The following is a 26,984-nucleotide window of genomic DNA, read 5'->3' on the forward strand; positions in this document are numbered from 1 at the left end:
AGCATGAATTACCAGAAACCACAAGAGACGGCGTGCGCAAGCCCCAAAGTGAGCGAGATGTCCCTTTGGGGAGCAGTCCTCCTGTACCCCAGAGTGAGGAGGACGCAGGGGTCAGAAGTGGCTGCAGGACAGACAAGGGAAGCACCCGTGGAGACTGGAGGGCTGGAGACCCCTGGTCGGTCAGGAAGGGAGGCCAGCTGGTGACAAGATTGCTCAGAGGCGACTGGAGCCGTGTGACAGAGGCCGGAAGACTTCAGCCATGCCCCACAGCTCGGACAGCAGTGACTCCAGCTTTAGCCGCTCTCCTCCTCCTGGCAAGCAGGTAGAGTGCTCTTTCCCTCTCTCCTACCTTCTGATTGTCCCTGGGGGGGAGGGGGACACAGGAGGGGCAGGCTGCCAGGCCCTCCCTGGGCGCTGCAGAGGGAGGAAGTGGCTTGTGGCACAAGCGCTCTATTCTAGACTTCAGACACACCATTTGCAATGAAGCTGTGCAAGTAGTAGAGAGATCCTGCCCCTTCTGTCAAAGCTCCCCAGCGGCATCCCCCGGCCTCTGCCATGCTGGGATTCCCACCATGGAGTTTTCTAGCAAAGAGGAGGATGAGCATCAAGGGCCTCAGAGGAAAAGGGTCTACCATTCTATAGGGAACTTTCTAGTGGGTGCTGGCATATACCACCTAAATCCTTAAGATGTAGTTTTCCAGGAAGAGCCAATAGAGCAAGACAGAAAAGATGGCAGCAAAAGGAACAAAATTATTCTTCATCATCATCATAATCATAATAATAAATGAAAAGGGCAAGTTAGCTAGAAGGGGAGGAACTCCCACAGGAGGATCACGTATGGCCAGGCAGGCACTGCCTCTGTGGCCAGCCTGGATAGTATGGAGGCAATGGGAGAAGGTTTGCTGGAACCAGGGGTGCCTCTATCCCTGGGGTTTCTGGAAGGAGGAAGGGGATAAAGGAGGAAGTGGCCCCTGAGACTAGGAGACAATCACCAGGAAGGAAATGCAGGTAGGGATCCTAGGAGTTTAGGATCTAGGTTGAACTTTCGAAGTGTTCAGTATGTGGGTTGCTAGAAAATATAGCTTCTGGACTCTCTTTTATCACATTTTTGACTTGCCTCACTATAGGAAGAATTCTTCAACCAATATCCATATCCATGGACTAAAATCCATCTCCACCTCTGTGGTTTAAAAACTGCATTCTTTCCTTAAGCACGCATACCCAGGGAACTCTCAAAATATGGCATCTAAGTGAAGAAGTTCCACTGAAAGCCACTAGAGGGCGGGCAATCCAGCCTCTGGCCAAGTTGGCATCACACTGCCTAGAAATCTGGACCTTACTTTTCTTAGAAAGGAAGTTACTTGTGGCTTCCATGGTAGCTTTCCCGCCACCCTCTTTCCTGGAACATTTGCTTCCCACCTAACTCGATGGCCTGAAAGTATTAGGCTCCAGGAGCGCAGAGTTGTCCTGGAAGCTGTGCCCCTCCTGCCTGTAGGGCCGTGTAAGGGAACAAGGCAGGAACTGTGGAAGGGTTTCTTTCAGGTGTCTTTACTAACCTGCAGAATCAGGGGCAAACCTGGCCAAGCAGAGGACATGCCCTTTTGTGGGGTACAGTTACAGAACACATAAACTCCCTTATCCTCCCAAACACTCATCCATGACCCCCCAAAGAATGTAGCCTCCTCCTTAATTAATGGAGTTCTTCTTGGCATCATATTTATATGAGGCTCAGGTCCAGGGCTCAATGAAGGGAAAGACGGAAAAGAAAATACAGAGGTCAGACTCTCTGCTCAGGGGTACAGCAGAAGGCATCCTGGGGTACAGAGCAGTGATTTCACTGGTGGCGAGAGGCTCGTGGCAAAACTTTCAGCCTCAGCACCAGAAGATACCACATCCCTGGTGAGATACTAGTGTGAGCTCATGGACCAGAGCTGAGGGCCTCGCTGTGCTCTGGTGTAAAATGGAAATGCTAGCATCTGCCTAAAAAAACTGAGAACTAAACAAGAGCATTTCAGAAAGCACTTGAACTGAAGGCAGGCACATAGTAGTAATCAAACAAGGTTCTGAGGGGGGGATAAAAAGAATAGCAAGAGGGTTCTATATAAAGAATGAGAAGGTGCTGGGTACAGGTGGCTCAAGCCTGTCATCCTAGCTACTCAGGAGGCTGAGATCTGAGGATCGCAGCTCAAAGCCAGACAGAGCAGGAAAAACCTTAAGACTCTTATTTTCAATTAACCATCTGAAAACCAGAAGTGGGCTATGGCTCAAAATGGCAGAGTGCTAACTTTGAGCAGAAAAGCTTAGGGCCTGTGCCCAGGCCCTGAATTCAAGCCACATGACTGACAAAATTGAAAGAAAGAAAGAAAGAAAGAAAGAAAGAAAGAAAGAAAGAAAGAAAGAAAGAAAGAAAGAAAGAAAGAAAGAAAGAAAAAAAGAAAAGAGAGAGAAAGAATGAGACAGTGAGAGTACATACACAGCTCTGAAGAGAGCAGAGGTGTTGAAATACTTCATTGCCTTAACCAATTTTGTAAAAAAAAAAAACAAACCAAAAAAACAAAAACAAAAACAAACAACCCAACGACAACAAAAAACAGCCCTGTAGAGGCCTCAGGGTCTCTAGCTTCTTTCCTGTAGCTTTTGACCTAAAAAGGCAGAGACACCTAAGGATGTACAGCAGAATATGGTGAAGAACACTTTTTTGTGTGCATGAGTGTGTGTGTGCATGCAGGTTTTGGGTAAATGGGGAATGATTGGGTACATAAAGAGATGAAGCCATAGGAGGAAGGATGGATAGATGGATAGATGGATGGATGAATGGATGGACAGAAGGAAGAATAAACACATGAGTACCACAAAAGCCTATTTTAACTCAGAAAAATGGAGCCCACTTGTCTAATTCTCATCATCTCTGCTTCTCAGGACTCATCTGACGATGTGAGAAAAGTTCAGAGAAGGGAGAAAAATCGCATCGCTGCCCAGAAGAGCCGACAGAGGCAGACACAGAAGGCCGACACCCTGCACTTGGTGAGTGTGACAATCGTTTGTCTCGTTCTCTCGGGCCTTAGACTTGGCTCTCTACAGCCACAGCCCCTTGGGCCATGGAGTCTTCCCCCCTGGGGAACACGTCAGATGGTGATGGCAGCAGGTAGGGAAAACCCTTCTATGAGTGTATTGAAAGGCCAAGAGCAGAGCAGGGCCAGGAGTCTGGACAGAGAAATCAGCTATTCTCCCTGGGAGAACCACAGGAATGGATGAGTTAGGCGTTTGTAGCCCAGAGGCTGCTCCTCGCTGAGAGGACAGCATCTTCAAGAGTCATCGCGAGCCAAAAGGACTGATTTCAAAAGACTTGCAAGATGCTTTGGGGGTTCTGTCACATCATGCCAAGACCACAGATCATCTCCTCTATTTGCAGGGCATCAAAGCAGCCACTCAAATGTCCCTGCATTTGGGGTGAAGGAGATCTGTGGGATGCTGTGCCTTTACTTCTGTTTCTTCTATGCGATTGAAGCTTTGGGTTGAAATTTCTAATATAATGTTATGCCAGGGGATCTATGAAAGATGGGGTTTTGATGTGCAGTCACTTATTTCCCGGGTGTACCTCACTATTGCATAGCTGCTGGTCCCAGACTTTTGCAGAGGAGGCTTGATGCTTGGCTCAAGCAGTCCTGGGGACTTGGTGGAACTAAGCAGAAACTCTCCTGGAGGTCGGAAGCCCCAGTCAGTGTCTCCCCGCCCTGGTGGTGCACTTTAAAACAGTGCTCCTCCCCGGGCTGCCCTCCTCACCTCTCTGCCCTCTGCTCCTCATCTGGTCCTCACTCAACCTGTCAGACTTCTCTGCTTCTGTCTCTCCCACCCCCTTCATCCCTTCCTCCAGCACCCACCTCCCAATCCTTCCTCTGCATACATTGCAATACCTCTAATCTTCTAGAAATCTCTTTCCATGATAGAAAGTGCAATGGAAACAAACATTAAATACATTTCTATCTATGTGGATTGAGAACATGATACTTAGCATGACAGCATGGCTGTTTGAACCTAATCAAGAAAAAGTAAGATGTAGTTCGGTCACACCTGTAATCTTAGCTATTCAGGAGGCTGAGATCTGAGGACTGTGGTTTGAAGCCAGCCGGGGCAGAAAAGATTGTGAAACTCTTATCTGCAATTAACCACCAGAAAGATGGAAATGGAGCTGTGGCTCAAGTGATAGAATGCCAACTTTGAGCAAAAAAAAGCCAAGTAACAGCATCCAGGCCCTGAATTCAAGCCCCCTTCATCCCCACCCCCGCCCCACCCCCCAAGAATAAGTAAGATGTAGTTTTAAGACACTGAACTGGGTGCTGGTGGCTCACGCCTGTAATCCTAGCTACTCAGGAGGCTGAGATCTGAGGATTGTGGTTCAAAGCCAGCCCGGAGTAGGAAAGTCCATGAGACTCTTATCTCCAAATAACTACCAGAAAACTGGAAGTGGCACTGTGGCTTAAGTGGTAGAGTCCTAGCCTTGATCTGAAGAGCTCAAGGACAGGGCACAGGCCCAGAGTTCAAGTCCCACTGGAAGACTGGAAGGAAGGAAGGAAGGAAGGAAGGAAGGAAGGAAGGAAGGAAGGAAGGAAAAGAAGCTTCTTTAGCTTTGTAAAGAAACTGAGAACAGAAGCACCATGGCCAACGTGCTTATGATTTATTTGAAATATACCCAGTCTCCTCCACTGAGCACCAACACAGTTTTTTTTATTCCCAAATGCACATCAAATTGGAAAGAAGAATCATTCCATTGTTTTGGCCTCTGCCACTCACCCATTTTCAGGATTTCTTGCCGGCTTAAAGTGTCACAACACTTTCACTACTTAAACATGAACCTCTGTAATTGCTCATTTCCTCTGTCAGAGTCTCAGGCTAAAACACAAACTTGATAGAATCCTCCTTTTTGGACAAGCAATGTTCTTGATAGACAAATGACTATACATTTTATGTCATTTTTTATGTGTATGCTAGTAATGGGACTTGAACTTAGGGCCTCATGCTTTTGCTTAGCTTTTTTCCTTAAGGTTAGTACTCTACCACTTGAGCCACACCTCCACTTCTGGCTTTTTGCTAGTTAACTGGAGGTAAACATCTTTCCAATTTATTTGCCTGGGCTGGTTTTGAACCTCAATTCTTAGTTCTTAACCCCATGAGTAGTTAAGATTACAGGTTGGAGCCACCAGCATCTTGCCAAGTTCATAATATTAAGAAGAAGATGTGGAAAGTACGTTAAAAATAAAAAAGGGGCTGGGGATATGGCCTAGTGGCAAGAGTGCTTGCCTCGTATACATGAGGCCCTAGGTTCGATTCCCCAGCACCACATATACAGAAAATGGCCAGAAGCGGCGCTGTGGCTCAAGTGGCAGAGTGCTAGCCTTGAGCAAGAAGAAGCCAGGGACAGTGCTCAGGCCCTGAGTCCAAGCCCCAGGACTGGCCAAAAAAAATAAATAAATAAAAAAGCACACTGAGCTCCACAGCTCTGCTTAGAATTGCATTTGAATCTATGCCCTCTGTGTGAAGAACTTCGGGAAATTTCTTCCTCTCCCCTAGACTTGGACTTCATATCGCAGAATGTAAAACATCTGAAGCTGCCTCATAAAGAGGGTGCAGATAAAAAGCTCAACACAGGCCTGGCACGGTGGCTCAGACTTGTAACCCTAGCTACTCAGGAGGCCGAGATCTGAGGATCACAATTTAAAGCCATCCCAGCCAGGAAAGTTTGTAAGACTATTACCTTCAGTTAACTAAAGTGGCTCAAGTGGTAGAGTGTTAGCCTTGAGTAAAAAAGAAGCTCAGGGACAGTGCAAGCCCTAGGACTAACACAAAAGGCAAATTTAAAGAAACTCAACACAGGGCCTGGCATATAATAAATATTCCAAGATCTCAAATGCTGTAAGAGTCATGATTATAGTTATCAATATAAGAAACCAGAAAATTAATCACAGCTGAGGTTGCACATACACAAATACACACACACACACACACACATTTTCAGAGAATCTCAGGGCTGAGAGATTTTTTTTTCCTATTTATTGTCAAAGTGATGTACAGAGAGGTTACAGTTTCATATGTTAGGCCTTGGGTACATTTCTTGTACTGTTTGTTACCTCCTCCCTCATTCCCCCCTCCCCCTCCCCCTTTCCCTCTCCCCCCATGAGTTGTTCAGTTGGTTTACACCAAATGGTTTTGCAAGTATGAGAGTTTTTTTTTAAAGCTAGAAAGTTCAGTTGGGAGTTAGTAGCTCATACCTGTAATCCAAAATACTCAGGAGACTGAGATCTGAGGATCCCAGTTTAAGCCAGTCTGGGTGAAGAAAGTCTGTAAGACTCTTTACCTTCCAAATGATCTTCACAAAACTCCCCAAAATCTGAAAGTAAAGCTGTGGCTCAAGTGGTAGAGCACTAGCCTTGAGCAAGAAAAGCTCAGAGACAGTGCCCAGGCCCTGAGTTCAAGCTTTCTGACCCTCACCAAAAAAACAAAACAACAACAACAAAAAAACACAGAAAGCTCAGACACATACTTGATGCCCGTGAATTCTCTACATCATTCCTGGCAAAAGGGTCTCCTGTATGCCTGGTCACTTCTAGTGACAGAGGAACAAAAAAGTACTTCCTACCCTGAATCCATGGTGCTTCCCTATGGATCTGATTCATAGGCCTTGGTCCAACCCTTTGGAGGCAGATCAATGGGCAGTACATGTATCTGTCTCTTTGCTGTAGTGAATTGGTTTTTATCTGACATTGCTATTTCTCTATAAGATGTCAGGTTTAAGGCACTTGTGTTGATCGTGATAACATTTGGGTAATATCGGAAGCTTGGAGGTTCTTAGAGCCTCCAGACATAGCTACATTCAAACCCCAGCCTCAGTCTCTAGAATGTTCCCATTTTCCTAACGTCAGAACACATTCTCCTTCTCTACTCTTTTCTTTGGAGCATGAAAGCATTGGTGTGTGTGTGTGTGTGTGTGTGTGTGTGTGTGTGTGAGAGAGAGAGAGAGAGAGAGAGAGAGAGAGAGAGAGAGAGAGATTGCACTGGGTCTGGGCACTATCCCTTAGCCTTTCACCCAAAGTTGGTGCACTACCAGTTGAGCGACACAGCTCTGCTTCTGGCTTTCTGTTGGTTATTGGAGATAAGAGTCTCACCAAATTTTTCTTCCTGGGCTGGATTTGAATCTAGATCCTCAGCTCTCAGCTGCTTGTGTAAGTAGGATAATAGGTAAGCCACCAGTGTTCCGTTGTCTTTGTGTTTTGCCCAGTGAGCAGGTTACAGGTAACTGTCAATGGGACTTGCTTCTTGGCTTTAGGTAAGGGCTTTGGGCAGCATGTGTACATTTCCATCATCAGATAGAGGGTTTGGTGGAGATTTGAACTGTTCACCTCTTCTTAGTTGACTGTCTCCTTTCTCATGTGTTACCTGCTTCACAATGTTTGCAGTTCATGTAGAAAACTTCTGTGTGCTGCCAGTGCCCTGGCCTTCAAGGCTGGGTTTGCCCTTGACTCTTTCCCAAGCTTGCTCTACAACCTTCCTAACCCTCAAATACAGCCACAGGACTCATCTTCCAAGGCTCTACAGACCAGAGTTTGGGAGTATTGAGAATACACTATCAAATAAGGACTTGATAGGCTTCATCTCAGGATTCTGGTGTGACATGTTTCCTTTCTTTTCATTGATGTCACTATTATTTGTCCTATATTCCCAATCATCTGCATTCTCCCATGAGAGTGTGGGGTGCATGCTATTTAACATTTGTATCTGTCCTGTTCCTGCTACACCAAGCCTTTGTATATGGACATTTTATTGTGGTTCCTTCCTTCTTTCCTTCCTTCCCTCTTTCCCTTCCTTCCTTCCTTCCTTCCTTCCTTCCTTCCTTCCTTCCTTCCTTCCTTCCTTCCTCCCTCCCTCCCTCCCTCCCTTCCTTCCTCCTTCCCTCCCTCCCTCCGTCCCTCCCTCCCTCTCTGTCTCTCTCTTTCTTTCTTTCTTTCTTTCTTTCTTTCTTTCTTTCTTTCTTTCTTTCTTTCTTTCTTTCTTCCTTCCTTCCTTTCTTTCTTCCTTTCCTTCTTTCCTTCTTTCTTTCTTTGTCCTTATGGCCTGGGCACTGCCGCTGTGCTGTTTTGCTCAAGGCTAGCACTCTACCATATGTGCCACAGCTCCACTTCTAGCTTTTGGGTGGTTAATTGGAGATAAGAGTCTCATGGACTTTCATGATGGGGTTGGACTCAAAGCAGGATCCTTAGGTCACAGCCTCCTGAATAGCTAGGATTATAGGTGTGAGCCCCTGACTTAGAGCTTGCACTGCTTTTAGAGTGGCAGCTTAGGGAAGAAGTTGCTCGTGGTGATTTGGCACAGTGCTCTAACCTCAGGCCAAGTAGATAAGGTGGTTCTTCATAATTTTGAAAGACATAGGATAATCCCTTGAATCCAGTACAGGTATAATACACAGACATTTCAAACAATGAGAGAATTGTTGGGAAAACTGGCAAGTTACTTGAGGAGAGAAAAAAGAGCAAAAGCAAAAGCTGAAACCTTCATTCCTTATACAGCATGCACATATTTACATTTAATTGTTTTTATTATCTTTAAGTTGTTGTACAAAGAGGTCTCAATTTAATATGTCTGTTTGAGTACAATACATCTTAATTAATGTCACCCCTTCCATTGTATAGAAATATTTTTTAGAAATAAATATATTTTTAAAACTAAAGAAATTGGGGGCTGGGAATATGGCCTAGTGGTAAAGTGTTCTCCTCATATACATGAAGCCCTGGGTTCGATTCCTCAGCACCACATATATAGAAAAAAGCTGGAAGTGGTGCTGTGGTTCAAGAGGTAGAGTGCTAGCCTTGAGCAAAAGAAGCCAGGGACAGTGCTTAGGCCCTGAGTCCAAGGCCCAGGACTGGCAACAAAAACAAAACAAAAAAAACTAAAGAAATTGGAAAAAAACCCACAAGTATTAAAAAGTTTATCTTGGCATAAAGAAATCTTTTTTGTCGAATAAAATACAAAACCCTGAAGCCATAAAGGAAAAGATTGATATAAGTTACTTAATTTTTTTTTCATTGTTGTTATAAAGGTGATAGATAGAGGGGTTACAGCTACTGTGTATTACCTTTATACAAAGTGAAAGTTTCAAGCTGGGCACTGGTGGCTCATGCCTGTAACCCTAGCTACTTAGGGGGTTAAGATCTGAAGATTGCAGCTCAAAGCCATCCCTGGCAGGAAAGTCCATGAGACTATCTCCAATTAATGAGACTAATTGGAGACTCTGCAATTAACTGGAAATGATGATGTGGCTCAAAGTGGTAGTTCCCTGGCCTTGAGTAAAAGAGCTCAGGGACAGTGCCCAGGCCCCTGAGTTTAAACCCTATGAACAAGCAACACACACACACACACACACACACACACACACACACACTCACACACACACACACGGCGAAAGTTTCTAGGTAACTCAGAATACTAGATACCAATCAAAGGCAAATAACAAAACAGGGGGTGGGGGAAATATCTGTGATACTTACACGACCAAGAAAGACCTGTTTACTTGATACATAAAAGCTCTTATGAACAGGAAAAATGATTAATAGTCTAGAGGAAAAATAAGTAATGAGTATAAATAGGCAATTTTCAGGAAGGGAGAAATGAATGACAAATATGTAAAAATAGGGAAACAGGGAAATGCTAATTAAAGCAAAAGTAAGATTTCTCTGACAGCTTGGCCAAGATGAGAACATCTGCTAGCACACAGTGTCATGCAGGCCGTGGAGAAGCAAAGATGGCAAGCCAGAAGAGGACAGTTAGACGGTGTACACTTGAGTTATAAGGAGATACACCCTGCATTCCAGCAATTTGCCTTCTAGAACTATTCACAGCAGCCCACAGATGAACAGTTCTGCAGAGTGAAAGATTACTTTTTTGGGGGGGGAGGGGGTGACCATGCTGGGACTTGAATTTAGGCCCTCACAGCCTTTTTGGCATTTTCACTCAAGGCTGGCGCTCAGCCATTTGAGCCACTTCTCTGAGGGTGGTTAATAGGAGGTAAGTCTCACAGACTTTTCTGTTCAGGCTGGCTTTAAACTTTGATTCTCAGATCTTCGCTTCCAGAGTCGTTAGGATGACAGGTGTAAGTCACCAGCACCCAGTGGGATCCTCTATTTTTTTTATCATAAAGGATGGCCACGTGCTTGCCTAGGGCTAGTTCCCAAAGGAGTTGATTAGGAAAAGGGCTGTGGAGGAGAGGCACAGTGATAGAGCACCTGCCCCGCAAGGCGGAGTCTCTGGGTTCACACGAAAGGGAGAAAATGGAAAAAGAGAGGTTTACAAGTTCTTGGGCGCATATTTACCATGATATTAATGCCATGAAGGATGAAGGATCTACAGTTAGAGGCAAATTAAATAATGGAGAAAGAAGATGTTAACATCCTGGACCTCTCACAGTTGCTTTTAGAGAACAAGGGTATCTCCATAAATCTAGCAGGTACCATTTTGCAAGAGGCTTCATAGCAATAAATACTAACCTTTCCCAAGGACACCCCAAAATCCAAACCTCTTGCCGTTTTTGCTAGGCAGAGCTTTGCTGCCTGGGTGATGTTGTTTCCACACGTTCTTTTGCAAAGGGTGAGCCCGCAGAGAGGCCCGTGATGGAACGGCAGCCAATCCGACGCTGTGTCAGCTCAGATGGTAACAGCAAGAGACTAGAGCTCAAAGCCAGGGGACTGAAGTTAAATCCTTCTTAATTAAAAAATCGTTTTAAGGTAGTCATCCAAAATTCAAAGGGCAGTGACATTTGGGGGAAAATGTTCACCTCAAATTAAGTAAGTGAAGATTAAGAAGAAAAAGAAAGGAAGGAAGGAAGGCTGGAAGGAAGAAAGGAAGAAAGGAAGGAAAGAGGGAGGAAGAAACAAAGGGAATAAGGAAGGAAGACAAAACCAAGACTCTGGTGGGCAGAGGCTCTGAACAGAAAGCTTACACAACATTGTTCCTATCACAGTGAAAATAACCTAATTTTCAGTTCTGATGGTGCACCTGATACACGGCAAGGCAGGGTTTCTCTACCTCAATGTCTGTTGATGTGGAGGGAATGGCCAGGAGAATCCCCTCCACTAGTCATCTTCAGAACTGGAGAAACCCCTTGGAGGTAAAAACCAGCCCTGGTTGATAGAAAGAGGCACACTCAAAGCTGTTCCATGGGGCTGGAGATGGAGTTTGAGTGGTAGATCACTTACCTAATATGTGCATGACCCTGGGTTCAATCCCCAGTATTGGAAAGGTGGCGGGGGGAGGGTAATGTTCTTCCTCAGTAATTGATGATTTACAACATTAAAATGAAATTGAGAAACCTACATAAAATTAGTTGGCAAACTATATTTGGGGTGTGTGTGTGTGTGTGTGTGTGTGTGTGTGTGTGTGTGTGTGTGTGTGTGTGTGTTGTGGTAGTCCTGGGCTTGAACTCAGGTCTTGTGCGCTATCCCTGAGCTTTTTTGCTCAAGGTTAACACTCTACCACTTGAGCCACAGCTCCACTTCTGGCTTTTTGGTGATTAATTAGAGATAAGTGTTATGAACTTTCCTGCTCAGGCTGGCTTTGAACTGTGATTCTCAGATCTCACACTCAGATCTCAGTAGCTAGGACCACAAGCATGAGCCACCAACAAAATTAAAAAACAGAAAGAAAAACAAAAATTGTATACCACTTAAATACTCCTCCGTGCAGGAATGAATGGTTTGCTGTAGGCACTGTTGGAGTAAAATCCCATATGTTCTAGTAAAGTTTCTGTGTGTGTTTGCTGATGGTGACCACCTGTTGTAACAGCCTTTCAGAGTAATGTGAGCTGCCCACTAGAAGTAAGAGTGCCCTTTGCTCCCACAATCCGCTTCCCAGAACTCCCTCCAAGGAGACAATAGAACACAGAAAACACCCAGTTAGTACCATAGTGTTCATAATTCCTAATAGTGACCTTATGGTAGCAACCAAAATGTCCCACTTGAGGAGACCATTTTAAGTAAATTGTGAACCATCAAAAGTAACAAAATAACCATTAAAATACTAATTCTAGTAGTGATATAGTTGAGACAAAGTTACCAAGAATGCAAGATATACTATGAGATTTTTGTGAAAATAAGTATGCATGCTTAAGATGACAGTATGTGCACATTTTGAAAAGAGGTCTTTTAGGGTATTAGGATTGTGGGTGGGCTTTTTTGTGTGTTTGCCCCAGGGCTTGAATTCAAGGCCTCATGATGGTGGGTTTTTGCTCAAGTGTGGCACTGTAATACTTGAGCCATACCTCACCTCTATTTCTGGCTTGATTCTCAGATCTCAGCCTCTCGAGTAGCTAGGAATACCCGTGTGAACCACCAGTGTTGTGCCCATAGATTTTTTTTTTAATGTTAAAAGTATCTTTAATGGAGTTATACTGTGTATTTTTGTGTGTATATGCCAGTTCTGGGTTTTTTTTTTTTTTTTTTTTGGCCAGTCCTGGGCCTTGGACTCAGGGCCTGAGCACTGTCCCTGGCTTCTTCCGCTCAAGGCTAGCACTCCGCCACTTGAGCCACAGCGCCGCTTCTGGCCGTTTTCTGTATATGTGGTGCTGGGGAATCGAACCTAGGGCCTCGTGTATCCGAGGCAGGCACTCTTGCCACTAGGCTATATCCCCAGCCCCCAGTTCTGGGGTTTTAACTCAGGGCCTGAGCACTGTCCTGAAGCGTTTTTGCTTAAGGATAGTGCTCTCCCACTTCTGGTTTTTTGCTGATTAATTGGAGATAAGAGTATCTTGAATTTGTCGGCCTGGATTGGCTACAAACCCAAATCCTCAGATCTCAGCCTCCTGAGTAGCTAGGATTACAGACATGGTGCCCACCTGTGCTTTTATTTTTTTAAAGAAGAAAATGGAGAAATAGGTTTATAAAGACCTCTGGAGGAAAACGAAGAGGTCAGGATGGATGTCACTGATCTAGAATTTGGTGGTAAAGTTTGGTTAGAGTCCTTATTATTATTTATCCTTCAAATGGATACATTTCTTGTTTGGGTTTAAAAAATGATAGATAGGTAGATAGATAGATAGATAGATAGATAGATAGATAGATAGATAGATAGATAGATAGATATTATATATATGGAGAGAGAGAGAGAGAGAGAGAGAGAGAGAGAGAGAGAGAGAGAGAGAGGATGTTGTTTTCTTTTTTGGTACCAGGGATCAAACCCAGGACATTGCATTTGCTAGGCAAGCACTTTGCCACTGAGCTACATCCCAGCTCAAAATGGATACATTTTGAGAGTGAAAACAGACATGATAAATATCCCAGCCAGGCAACAGGTGTGAACTGGGGACAGTCCCGGGAAACATCTAGTCACTGCAGAGTTAGGAAGTTGACTTCTCACTTAGGAAAACCCAAGGGAAATGATACCAAGTTCAGAGCCAAACTGAGTCTGGAAATTCCTAGAGCCTAAAGGCAGTTTCCAGCCACTGAGGACCCTGTAGCTAAAATCTTTTCTGGGTACTTTGCAGAGCCAAGATCTTGCCTCACTGTTCATTGAGAGTTTGGGAAGCTATTGAATATTCTCAAATGCAGAGCCTGTGATCAATGGAGCTCGCTCTGGTGAGCAGAAATGATTTAGCCACTCAATAAGGTTTTATTTAAATTTGTTTGTTTTTGCCAGTCCTAGGGCTGGAACTCAGGACCTGGCCTCTGTTCTGAGCCTCTCTATGCTCAGGGCTAACACTCTACCAGTTGAGCCACAGTACCACTTTCCAACTTTGTTTTGAGTAGTTTAGTAGAAATAAGAGTCTCAAGGACTTTCCTGCTTAGGCTGGCTTTACACTGTGATACTCAGATCTCAGCCTCCTGAGTAGCTAGGATTACAGGTGTGGGCCATTGATGCTTGGCTTCAATAAGCTTTTTAAAATTTTATTTTATTTAAGAAGTTGTACAAAGGGCTTTCCTGTCAACAAGTCAGATTATTTATGAGTACACTATGTCTTGATCAATAGCACTGCTTCGGGCATTCTCTTCTATTCAATAAGCTTTGACTAAGCCACCTGTGGGCAAGTACCACGCTCTCTCATTGCTGAGAATGTGGCGTGGCAAGGCAGACTGGGCCCTTCATTTCATTGTCCTTAACATCCAGTTTGGAAATCTAGAAGACAGAGAAGTAGATAAGCATGCTAATAATACAGAGGAGAAGAACTTAGATGAAATGACCAGCAGGTGTGGGGCCCATACAGTAATCAGGAAAGGCCAAAGCCAGAGTGAGACACCGAAAGATGCCCGGTGGGGTTGTGCTGTGTGGAGCTGGAACGGGAAGTTGGGGGGGGGGTTATTTTTATTTTTTCTGAACCTAACTTCTGATCCCAAAAATAGGAAACAAAAAACCCCACTGGACTGTTTGAGTTTAAATGAGAGAGCAAGAGCAAATGTAAGACCAAAGCAATATTCTATTTTCTCTTTTGCATCAGGGAAGAAAGGTAAGACTAAAGATTCTAAAGATTCTCTTAAAAATCTAAAGATTCTTTCTCTAAAGGATTGCTAGGCACTCGTGGCTTACACCTGTAATCCCACCTACTACACAGAAGACTGACATTTGAGGACTGTGGTTCAAAGCCAGCCCAGGCAGGGAAATCCATGAGACACTTATGACCAATGAACCAGGAAAATGCTGCAAGTGATCTATAGCTCAAGTGATAGAGCAGATCTGCTCAGGAACAGCACCCAAGCTCTGAGTTCAAGCTCCAGGACCAACACACACACACACACACACACACACACACAGACACACACACACACACACACACACACACTATTAAGGTAAAAGATCTGCCTTTGATTTATTCAAAAAATGCAGTAAGTCCTGCCTTTTTCTATAAATCAGCCTAGTGTATTTCTCCTACCCAAACACCCCTGCCCTTCTTTCTGGTGGTTTATGAAAATGTTAAGCACACTAGCTGTTGTACTGTCCAGCCTTTTCAGCGAAACCACTCAAGACTTCATTTGCTCTGCATGGGGAAATCAAGTCTGAGCTAGGAAAATTTCATACAGTTCCGAAAGTGCTGTTATTCTGCAAGTCCAGCTGCATGGCGGGGCCTTCCCCCCAAATGATCCTCAGACTTCTTTGTAACTACCCCAACTTAGTTACTAACTTCTGCTGAAGTAGAAGCTATTAAAGTGACTGAGTGTAGGTTAAACACCCCTCCTTCCCCCCAGGTCTCAGCATAGAAGGTTCCTTTTTCACAGGTACTTGTCAGATTTCAGTAACTTATAGGTTCCACATTAGTAAGTGAGGCAACATGATTTGCCAGAACTACTTTGTGCCAAGCATTATTTTTCTCACTAAGACAAAGACATGTGGAAAATGGAGCCTTCATGGAACTCAGTAATCCACAGGGAAAAGAATTTAGTAGTTTTCATTAATAAGATCTGTACATGGGGCTGGGGATATGGCCTAGTGGCAAGAGCGCTTGCCTCCCATACGTGAAGCCCTAGGTTCGATTCCCCAGCACCACGTATACAGAAAATGGCCAGAAGGGGCGCTGTGGCTCAAGTGGCAGAGTGCTAGCCTTGAGCAAAAAGAAGCCAGGGACAGTGCTCAGGCCCTGAGTCCAAGGCCCAGGACTGGCCAAAAAAAAAAAAGATCTGTACAAATCCCGATCTATCTCTGGCATTTCCATCATAAGCATGGATTGTGCTGTGCTATTGAATATTGTTTTTACCAAATAGAATAGTAAAGTACCTAGATAGACATTTCATTTTAGAAAAAAAATACCTGTTTGAGACAGTTTTGCTAGGTAGTCCTGGCTGGCCTCTTGCTTCTGATTTTCAAGTGCTGGGGTTACAGGTATGTTCTACCACATGCGGTGTTCTTTGTATTCCAATTTAATATTATCTACCATAAACCCAGCATACGTACTGAAACAAAATTTGAAACATATGAGCAATTTTAATAAAATTAAATAATTATATATTTATATCACTACATATTTTGCTGGTACCTGGGCTTGAATTCAGAGCCTCACACTAACTTAGCTCTCTTATTCACTGCTGGCACTCTACCCCTTGAGCCACACCTCTAGCTCAGCTTTTTGCTGGGAAGTTGGAATATCACAGACTTTTCTCCTGGCCTCAAATGGCAGTCCTCAAACTCTCAGCCTCCTCAGTAGCTAGGATTGCAAACATGAGCCACTAGTGCTCAGCTGCTCAACTTATTATATTATTTTTGAAAGGATTCTGCTATAACCATGAGTCTCAACTTGTCTGAACACAAGGCTCACCTGGGAGGTATTTTTAGGTGCCTACAACCCACCCTAGGGTACTTAAATGGGAGCTTTGGGAGCTTTTTGGGAAGGGGGGTAGTGGAGGACTGTAAAGAACTGTCGGGGTAACTGTAGCATGTAGCCTAGGTAGAAGTCAGGAATAGTGATATCCAAAACTGGGCGGGCACATGCAGAGGAATGTACGTCAAGTTAGTTTAGAGCAACTTTGTGGGTGTAATACTCAGATATTCTGTTCCACTGGTCTGGTGGCTTAGAGAAAAACAGATGCTTCAGACCTTTGCTTTCATGGCAGCTGTTTGGTGTGTGCTTGTTTACTTTTCAAAATTGGGTTTGCCACAGACAAGCCATCAAGTGGAGGCATCAGCAAGTCAGTTTTATTTTTCTCACCTACCAAGTTCAGAAGTGGAAAGGGAGGCTGAGCCAGGAAGAACAAGCTCTTTCCATCTGCCCTGCCACGCGTACACAGCTTTCAGCTTCAAGAATGCAATGTCGGGGGCTGGGGATATAGCCTAGTGGCAAGAGTGCCTGCCTCGGATACACGAGGCCCTAGGTTCGATTCCCCAGCACCACATATACAGAAAACGGCCAGAAGCGGCGCTGTGGCTCAAGTGGCAGAGTGCTAGCCTTGAGCGGGAACAAGCCAGGGACAGTGCTCAGGCCCTGAGTCCAAGGCCCAGGACTGGCCAAAAAAAAAAAAAAAAAAAAGAATGCAATGTCGGGCTGGAATATGGCCTAGTGGTAGGCTACTTGCCTCATATACAAGATGCTCAAAAACTGCTTTCTTGAGTGTCATCTCCTTTGTGAAAGATAATTAAAAAAAATTAAAGCCCCTGAATTCAAGCCCCACAAGCAGAGTACTCATGTAGGTGTGCGTGTGTGCATTTACACACACACACACACACACACACACATATAGCTGCTGAGCAATCTGTGTTGAGGAAGGGTTGCCTTTTCCTTGAGAAGAGACTAGGCTCTTTTTTTTTTTTTTTTTTTTTTTTTTTTTTTGCCAGTCCTAGGTCTTGAACTCTGTCCTTAGCTTCTTTTTGCTCAAGGCTACCACTCTACCTCTTGAGCCACAGTGCCACTTCTGGCTTCTTCTGTGTTTTTTTTTTTATTGTCAAAGCGATGTACAGAGAGGTTACAGTTTCATATGTTAGGCACTGGATACATTTCTTGTACTGTTTGTTACCTCCTCCCTCATTCCTCCCTCCCCCTCCCCCTTTCCCCTTTTCCCCCATTTGTTGTTCAGTTGGTTTACACCAAACAGTTTTGCAAGTATTGCTTTTGTAGTCGTTTGTCTTTTTATCCTGTGTCTCTCGACTTTGGTATTCCCTTTCACTTTCCTAGTTCTAATACCAGTATATACAGTTTCCAATGAACTCAGATCAGATACAGTGATAGTTCAGGTACAACCACAGGAAGGGGATACAAGAGGATCATCAACAATAGAAGCTACGGTTTTACATGGCATGTTGAAAGTAATTACAACAGTGATATAACACTCGTTTCCATAACATGGAGTTCATTTCACTTAGCATCATCTTATGCATTCATAGGGGCATAGCTATTAAGCTCTTGTGATCCTCTGCTGTGACTAGCCTAAACCTGTGCTAATTATTCCCGAGGAATCAAACCCAGGGCTTCATGCAGGCTAGACAAGCACTCTACCACATTCCTAGCCCAAGACTTGGCTTTTTTTAGTGGGGAAAGAAGCTTTACCCTTTCTCCCCACCATACTTCTACTTATGTTCTCATTGGTCAGAATTCTGTCACATGATCACACTTGTCTGCAAAGGAGCTAGGGAATTGGATGAATCTTTCTCCAGTCTCTCTAGAGGACAGCTAGGGAGATGGAGGTGGGGATGAATGCTGAGTGAGCTGTCCACGAGTGCTTTTTAGATTTCAAGTCAATAAAATCTTAGTCCTGCCAGCCAAAGAACAGCTTCTAACACGGTGATTCTAGACAGTGCCCCCAGGGGTATGGCTGATGTGGCTGGGCATCTGCTGATGACAAAGGCACTGACTTTAGACCGGCAGAGAGAAGATTTCTACAGACTCAGATGTAAGAGGTAGGGGTGGAGGCCATAGGCCTCAATTCTTCCCGTGTGGGAATCAGTGTGCTCCAGGAATGGTGGACTCCGGGGTCCACCCAAGAAGCTGGTCATAGCTGAGTGGCAGGGACAAAGTTTGAGTCCCCCTTGCGTACCTAATGTAGGCAGGAGCTAAAGGGTCACCTCACCCATAAATGATAGTGAATTCTGGTTCTGTGCAGGGGGACACACACAGGGACTTTTCTTACCCTTTTGGAATCTGTGATTCGTGAATTCAAGGAAATCATCCCAGAGTGGCAGAGAGAGGACCAAGTCCTACTCTGAACATATGGAGAGTCCCTGCTCAGCCTTGGGCCAGAGCCCAGCTAGGAAATGCCAGCCTGGCATTCATTGGTCTTTCTCCCAACTTGCTGGTGGGGTGGGTGTGGGGGTGGGGTTGTAAGGGAACTATCAGGGGATTTCCCAACCTTCAAGAGCTCTTTGAGGGACCCCCTCTTCAGCCCCTCCAATAGGGGATTTCCCAAAGCGTTCCCAGGACCCCCAGAAGCTCCTCCTTAGCCATTCCCACCTTCTCCTGCCTAGTTGACAGGACTGGCATCTGGTGACACCATCCCCTCCCACCAAGTGAGGGTGTATTGTAAACATTAGCACTTGAATTTGCATGAGGAGGGGAAAGGGGAGATGAAACTGGACCTGTAACCAGCTCTTCTCAGGCTGGGGATGAGAATCACACTTCATCAGGTTCTGACTGACTTCAAAGGCAACTGAGCTGCAAACTGAAGCCAGTACCTCTACTGGTGGCTGTAGCTTACAAAAGCCGTGGGACCTTGAATGAGATACTTGCTTTCTCTGTTCCTCAGTTTTCCATTTTCTGTAAAAAGAGAATAGTACCTGCCTTACAAGGTGTTAACAAAGATTAAATATGATGATAACCATAAAATACTTAATGATTGGCAGGTGGTGATCTTCAATAAATATTCATTATGGTTGTCAATCTAAGCCTTAACACTAAACTATTCCCCCCTCACCCCCCAGTACTAGGGCTTGAAATCAAGGCCTGTGTGCTTGCCAGGCTGGCATTCCATCATTTGAGCCATGCCCAGAGGACTTTTTGCTTTGATTATTTTTTTAATGGGTCCTAATCCTTTGCCTAAGGCTAACCTTACACTATGCCTCTAATAGTTGAGATTACTCCAGGAACCACCAAACCTATCCTATTTTGATCATTTTTAGCTAGGGCTAGCCTCGAACTATCATCCTCCTGACCTTTAGTAGCTGGGATTCCTACATGAGCCACACAATACAATGCAAGCCCCCTGAGTCAAACCCACCCTTCCAGTCACAGAAGCCTATTTTAAAAAAGAAACCCGGAGCCAGTAACTCACAGCTGTAATCCTAGCTACTCAGGAGGCTGAGATCTGAGGGTTATGGTTCAAAGCCAACCCAGGCAGTAATTACAGTCTGAGACTCTCACCTCCAATTAACCACCAGAACACTGGAAGTGGTGCTGTGGCTCAAGTGGTAGAGCACTAGCCTTGAGCTGCAGAGCTCAGGGACAGCGCCCAAGCCCAGAGTTCAAGCTCCACAAGCAACAAAAGAAAAGAAAGTAAAAGAAGAAGGCTTCTACTAATGTTTTTCATATAACTCAAATCTACACTTCTCTCCCCAGCACATATACAGAGCTCTTTCCAGCAGATGGTGTTGGGGATAGAGGCTCTAATTTGCTAATCTGCCCTGGTAGCCTGTTTGGAATCTGAAATATTGGGTTGGAGCATTGTGAGGGGGGATGGGCTAGAGATCTTCCAGCCCATGGTTCCCAGGGACCTCCACCAAGCTGGTGCCCAGCTCTCCCACACCTATTCCATCAGCACCCAGCGTCAGTATTGCTAATGCTCCCCAGGGATGCTCTCTGAGGTTGGGAACCATTGGCCTGGTCCACTTCTGTTGGAAAGAGTCACCCATCACAGAGGATCACCAGGACTAGGATTCAGGGCCGTCCAAGGAAGCCCACTGCGATCGTGCATCCAGGGCTTGCTCTGTGCCGGCAGAAGTCTGGCCCCAAGCCATTCCCAACATAGAGCCACAGGGCAGGGAGCCCTGTGACTAGAAGGGTGGGTTGCATTGTGCTGTGTAGTTGTTGTGTAGTGTTGGGTTGGGTTGTGTCATGTCAGTGATCAGCAGAACCAATACCTGGCATTCTCTTGAATGCCACAGGAGACTGCACAGTTCTTGGTGCCCTCTGGGCACCTTTGTCCATTCCCATGTCCAGGCCCTCAGAGGAAGCAATGGGCAGCATCTGCCCGAGTGCTGGCTTGCTCTGCCCTGCCTGGCTAGCAGTCTTTGGATCCACCACCCAAAGTGTCTGAACATCTGAGAAAACAGGAATTGTCCCGGATGCTGCTGCCACCAGCCTGTAGTCACTGGGGAGTGGGGGGTGGGGTTTAGGTTTGTCCCTGACCTCTTTCGAGTAGGCTGGGAATGTGGCTTAGTGGTACAGTGCTTACCCGGAGTGGGGACAATGAAAGCAGCTGGCTTTTGAGCCCATCTCAGAAATTATTCTGAGGAACCCGAAAGAAGGAGTTCCCAAAGCAGAAAGCAAGGCTGGGCATGGTGATTCATACTTGTAATCCCAGCCCTGGGGAGATGGAAAGGGGAGGACCCGTGAGTCCCAGGAGGGTCAGAGGGGCGAGAACCACAGCGGATAGGAGAGCCTGGAGAGAGGAGGCCGGGTCTCCAGTGGACATCAAGCTGTCTGCAAGGCCCCTAGGCTGGCAGGCCCTGGCAGGAAGCAGCCTGGCTTCTCCAGGTCTTGTCACGTTGGTTGCTTTCTGGGCAGGGGCAGCAGGCGGTGGTTCTGCACACCGTCTGAGGCTCTGGGAAGCAGCGCAGGCAGAAGGAGGTGGAGGAGAAAGCTAGAGAGAGCCTGGTAGAGCAGGGGAGGAAGGCCCCCTGCTGTCACTTCCCGAAAACTGAGCCTGCCCAGGCGGGGAGAGGGTCAGAGCCGGCCCACCTGCCCCTCCCCATGGCCTTGGGGTTTGCCCAGGCTTTTCGGAACCCGGAACTTACAGTAAATGTGTCACCGGTGGAAACTCTCAGAGGGGGTGAGGGAGAGGACAGGAGGAAAAAGGGCCAGGACTCAAGGGCCCCAGTTCCCGTCTTACCAACACCCCAGTCTAAACTCATTGCTGCTCAGGCTTACCTTTCTGTAAGAACGGAGGAGGGGCGCGGGGGGGGGGGGGGCGGTGTGCCCTCCTTCTGGGATGTGCCAGGAAACAACGAAATGGTATGATGCAGGAGCTGGCCACGGGGCCCTGACTCGGCCGGCATGGCTTCTGGCACATCCCCCCTTGTCCTAGGGAGGGGGTTTCCTTTGCACTGACCTAGGCACATTTGATAGCTCAGAGCTGCATTCAGGAAATGTCAGGCTGAAGCTGCACAGAAGCTGCCCTGATGGCAAGGCCACAGTCTCCTCCATCACTTAAAAAAAAAAAGACCCTCCCTCAACCTGGGGGAATCACATTATTGGCAGCGTAACTGACAAATCCCATCTAGCTGCAGTTCATGCTCTTGATGTATTGCACGGTGGGGAAGATGTTAGTACTAAGGCTTGAAATCAGGGCCTGGATGCTATCCTTTTGCTTTGTTGCTCAAGGCCAGCCCTCTACTACTTGAGCTACACCTCCACACCTCTCTCTCTCTCTCTCTCTCTCTCTCTCTCTCTCTCTCTCTCCTTGGTTATGGGGCTTGAACTCAGGGCTTGGACTCTTTCCCTGAGCTCTTTTGCTGAAGGAGCTCCAGCTTCCTGGTGGTTAATTCGAGATAAGAGTCTCAGACTTTTCTGCTGGGGATGATTTTGAACCATGCTCCTCAGATCTCAGCCTTCTGAGTAGCTAGGATTACAGGCGTGAGCCACCAGTACCTGGCTCACACCTCCACTTCTGGCTTTTCTCATGGACTTTCACCCCAGGATGGCTTTGAGCTACAATCCTCAGATCTTAGCTTCCTGAATAGCTAAGATCACCATTGCCTGGCAATGAAATATGATGTGTGTGTGTGTGTGTGTGTGTGTGTATGTATGTATGTTTGTGTGTGGTGTTGGGAATTGAACTCAGGGTTTTGCACTCTTGTTTAGCTTTTTTTGCTCAAGGCTGATACTCTATTACTTGAAGGCCATACCTTCACTTCCCAGATGGATTATTTCTGGTCCTGGGGCGTTGAACTCAAGGCCTGGGCACTATCCTTGAGCTTTTATGCTCAAGACTAGCATTCTACCACTTTGAGCCACAAGTGGTTAATTGAAGGTGAGAGTCTCATGGACTTTTCTGCCCAGGCTGGCTTTGAACCTCTATCCTCAGATCTCAGCCTCCTGTGTTGCTAGGATTATATGTGCGAGCCACTGGCACCAGGCTTCCCTGGTGAATTTTTTTTAGGGTAAATTTAAATGTCAAGTGATCTTCTACCTGTTAACTGCCCACTCTATTTTTGAGTCACTTCTTCATGCCAACACTGATGTTATCAGCCACTCAACAGACTTTAATAGGCAGTTAATAACTGCTCACATAATCAAAACAAGTGTACCATATTTAATTAGGGGTTTCCAACTGTCCTGGTTATTAGGTTTAAGATACCTGTTAAAAATTCAGATTTCCAAGTCCCTCCCCAAACCCAACCCACCAAGTTACAAGCCCTAGATTTTGAGAAAGATGGTAAGCTGATTTTTTTTAAGTCATCAAATTATTTTGATGATGTGGTACATGCTAACCAAAACCAAGAAGAACTTGAAAAGTCAGACCTGGTCTGCCAGTTAAACATCAAATTGGTTTTAAAACTGAAATGTAATTTATTTGTATCTTAAAGGTCATCTCCACTCCCTTGATGGGTACCTATGCTTAGCAGCAAAGCTCTGTCTGGTTGCCTTAGCAATGTGAACCTTAAAATCATGTCAGAAATGCTTTGGTCTCAGCTGGACACCAGTGGCTTATGCCTGTAATCCTAGCTCCTCAGGAGGCTGAGATCTGAGGATCACAGTTCAAAGCCAGCCAGGGCAGGAAAGTCCATGAGACTCTTACCTCCAGTTAACTACCAGAAAACTGAGGTGGCGCTGTGGTGCAAAGTGTTCAAGTGCTAGCCTTGTGCACAAAAGCTCAGGGACAGTGCCCAGGCCCTGGGTTTGGGTCCGATGATTGACGAAAAGACAAAGAAGTTTTGGCCTTTCTGAATGGGGCTCATTTCCAGAATATAATCTCTGGTGTCTAGATGATGTGGGTCACCTTGGGCCTGATTGACTTTGACCTTCCTTGGCTAGCAAGGGCATGATGGCCCCCTGTTACAAGCAGAGAAAGCAGCTTCTGTGTTTCTCCAAGGGCTTTGAGTACACTGGGGGTTGGAGGTCGCCTGCCCCCTCAGGCAAGGTTTGACACTCTATGGTTTTAGTACCTGCAGTTGTGATCTGACAATATTAAATGGAAAGTTCCAGATACAAACAATCATGACTTTTAAATAATCTTCATTCCAGAGTATTATTATAATTGTTTTATTTTATTCTTAGCTATTATGCATCATTTATAATATAACTTGATCTAACATGTGTTGATTTCTACCCAAGATTTTGGAAAGTCTCAGAATATTTCTGGAGGAGAAGGGAGACTACTGTGTTGTGACACTCAATTGTTGGGTGGGCAGAGGGAATGGATAGCGCCTTTTGGCTGTCTTTGACCTTGTCATATTGATGAGGCCCCTAACTGTGCAAGAATTGAGGGAAAGGTGAACAATCAGCCATGAATGATTTGTGGGAATCAATGTGAACACCTGGCCTGTCACTTGCATTAGCATATGCTTGCTGCTCTGAACACACAGGCACACTCCCAGACTTGTCTGCACACATGCCCACAACATAGCACACCTATTCATATACCTTGGTGGGGCTTTCCTTTTCCCACTACTAGGATTTGAACTCAGGACCTCATGAAATTCTCTGCTTTTTGAGCCTTGTCTCTAGTCCTCTCTTGCTTTACTTATTTTTCATCTAGCATCTCATGCTTTGTTCCTAGGATGGCCTTGAACTACAAGCCTCCTGTTTCTCTATCTCCAGTAGCTAGGATTATACGCATGTACCACCATGCCCACCCCTCACCTTGGTGACATTTCCTATTGTTTGTCCCCAATAAAATTCATATGGAGTTTTGGTCTCCAGTATCACAGTGTGGTGAGGTGGTGGGGCCTTCAAAAGATGATTCAGTCCTTAAAGGGCACCAATGCCTTTCTCACTATCCAGGGACAGGCTTCCAGGAGAGTGGGTTATTATAGAGACAAGCATTTCCTTGCACACATCTCTTCTGTACTCCCTACTTACTCTTCCAGGTTTCTCCTATGCATGCATGAAACACGATGTGGCCCCTAGCCAAACAGATGGTGGTACCATCTTCTTGACTCTCCTGAAGAGTAGACTAAACAAACTTCTATTCTCTATAAAGGACCTGCTTCAGGCATGTTGGTATAGCAATAGAAAATAGACTAAGACAAATTGAGAAATTGCTCTGTGTGTATATGCGTGTGTGTGTGTGTGCATGTGCGTGTATGTATGTGTGTGTATGCCAGGTCCTGGGCTTGAATTCAGGGCTTGAGCACTGTCCCTCAATTTTTTTTTTCTTAAGGCAATTCCACTTTCAACTTTTTGGTGATTAGTTGGAGATAGGGATCCCATGGACTTTACTGATCTAGCTGGCTCTGAACCACAATCCTCAGATCTTAGCCTCCTGAGTTGCTAGGATTATAGGCATGAGCTACTGAGCTGAGAAAATTGCTTTTGATTGGTCAAAACAGCAAGTTTCATAAGGTTCAACCCAATCTCGATGCACACACATATGGTTGCACTCACACACACATATACGGACATCTGTGTACATGTGCACACACGCGTGTGGATCTGGCTTCTCCCATCCCCCTCCCTGCCCTCCACCCACCCACAGCGCCACCTTCCTTGGCTCTGAGCACTAATGTTGACCATCCCCTCACAGGAGAGTGAAGACCTAGAGAAGCAGAACGCAGCTCTGCGCAAGGAGATCAAGCAGCTCACGGAGGAGATGAAGTACTTCACCTCGGTGCTGAGCAGCCATGAGCCCCTGTGCTCCGTGCTGGCCAGCGCCCCCTCGCCCCCGGAGGTGGTGTACAGCGCCCATGCCTTCCACCAGCCACACGTCAGCTCTCCGCGTTTCCAGCCCTGAGCTTCAGTGGACGGGACCTGCTCGCTGCTCTTGCAGGACCCAGGAGGGGCGCACGGACTGTGGCCAGGTTGCCCCCATCCAGCCCGGCCCACTGCTCATCAAGACACTGCACAGCCAAGTCCTGGCCAAGGACTGAGCACAAGGATCACAGTGGCCAGAATGTCCAGCAGTGTGGGGCTGGCCCTTGGTAGCTGGACCCACTGTGGACTGACGCAACCCAGAAGAACATGAAGCTCTGTGCCTGAGAGGGGCACTGAGGGGACTTTCAGGGAGGAGGGAAGAGGAGGGATCTTTTTCTAAATAAATCTTTTAAAAGAAATCAGGCTGGTAAGACAGCTTCTCAGACCTCTACATTCTAGAAACTCTACATTCAGTGAGGGTGGAGACCTTTCTTCCTTTTGTCCTTGGCTTCCAGTCCCCTGGAGTCTGCTCATAGCTCTGCTTTCCCATGGTTGGCTCATCTGTTTGGGAGGCAGAGGCCATTTTTTAAAGCATCTTCAGTGCTTCTCCTAGATAACTTGATTTTCCTCCCCAAATCCACTCGCCACAGCCTCCATCCTTCATTGCCCTGCCCTTTTTAGATCATGGGCTGCCCATTCTCCAGTTAGGATAAAGGGCCAAAGGGATAAAGATGGCATCCAGATATATAGATGTCCAAGATCCTATCATCTCCTACTCACACCAGGACCCTGCCAGCTGCTCTGTCCACATAGCCATGTTCCCAGGGTGCCCTGCGCCTGGCCACAGGCCGGAGATGATGGATACCAAGGCAGGGCTTCACAGTCAAGGTGCCTTCCTGAAGCCTCCACTTCCCTTAGAGAGAGGTGATCTTAGGCATACCACTTTGCTTGGCTTCCCGAAACCCTCCAGGCTGCCATCCTGGCTCCGGTGACTACCGAGCCTTCTCTGGTTCTTCCAGAGGCTGACACCCTGCTCTGATGCCCACCTGCTCCTTAGAAGTGCCTGGTCTGTGCACTTGCGTACCTGCCTGCCTTACCCACGCTGTGCTGAGCTACAGTGGGACCACGTACACACTCAGCCTCTGTTGAATCACCTGTGGACCAAACTGCAGGGATCATGGTGCCAGGCAGCCTTGCAGGATGACACTGAAGGAGAAGCCAGCCATTTCCCTGTGTCCCTGTGTCCTAGCTCACAGACCAGCAGCCCCGCCCACTTGAGGCCAGGCTTCCCCACTGGCCTTCCACCTATGTCTCCTCCATCTGAACAAGACATCTGCCCTAGTTGTGGGTAACTGCATCCTGTCGCCAGTGTGAGGGGTCCCTGTACGTATACAGACATTCTGTGCCTCCCACATGCAAGGCCATGGCCTGAGCTCTGGCAGGGTGTGGGGCCAGGGCCAAACCCCATCATTCAGAACTGGGGGGACAGCACAGCATGCCTTCCCTGAGCGCTTGCTTTCCTTCCCAC

At 46.2% G+C, this 26,984-nt stretch overlaps 1 protein-coding gene across 1 annotated transcript; it reads left to right on the forward strand.

Moving 5' to 3' along the window:
* On the forward strand, nt 1-26,524 carry Batf (basic leucine zipper ATF-like transcription factor). The gene is made up of 3 exons (XM_048362315.1): nt 1-322; nt 2,920-3,024; nt 25,350-26,524. Exons 1-3 carry the CDS (start codon nt 260-262, stop codon nt 25,554-25,556), a joined length of 375 nt encoding a protein of 124 aa, XP_048218272.1. The 5' UTR covers nt 1-259; the 3' UTR covers nt 25,557-26,524.
* The last annotated feature ends 460 nt before the right edge of the window (nt 26,525-26,984 follow it).

Source organism: Perognathus longimembris, chromosome 14 (assembly GCF_023159225.1).
Source record: "Perognathus longimembris pacificus isolate PPM17 chromosome 14, ASM2315922v1, whole genome shotgun sequence".
Taxonomy (NCBI): domain Eukaryota; kingdom Metazoa; phylum Chordata; class Mammalia; order Rodentia; family Heteromyidae; genus Perognathus; species Perognathus longimembris.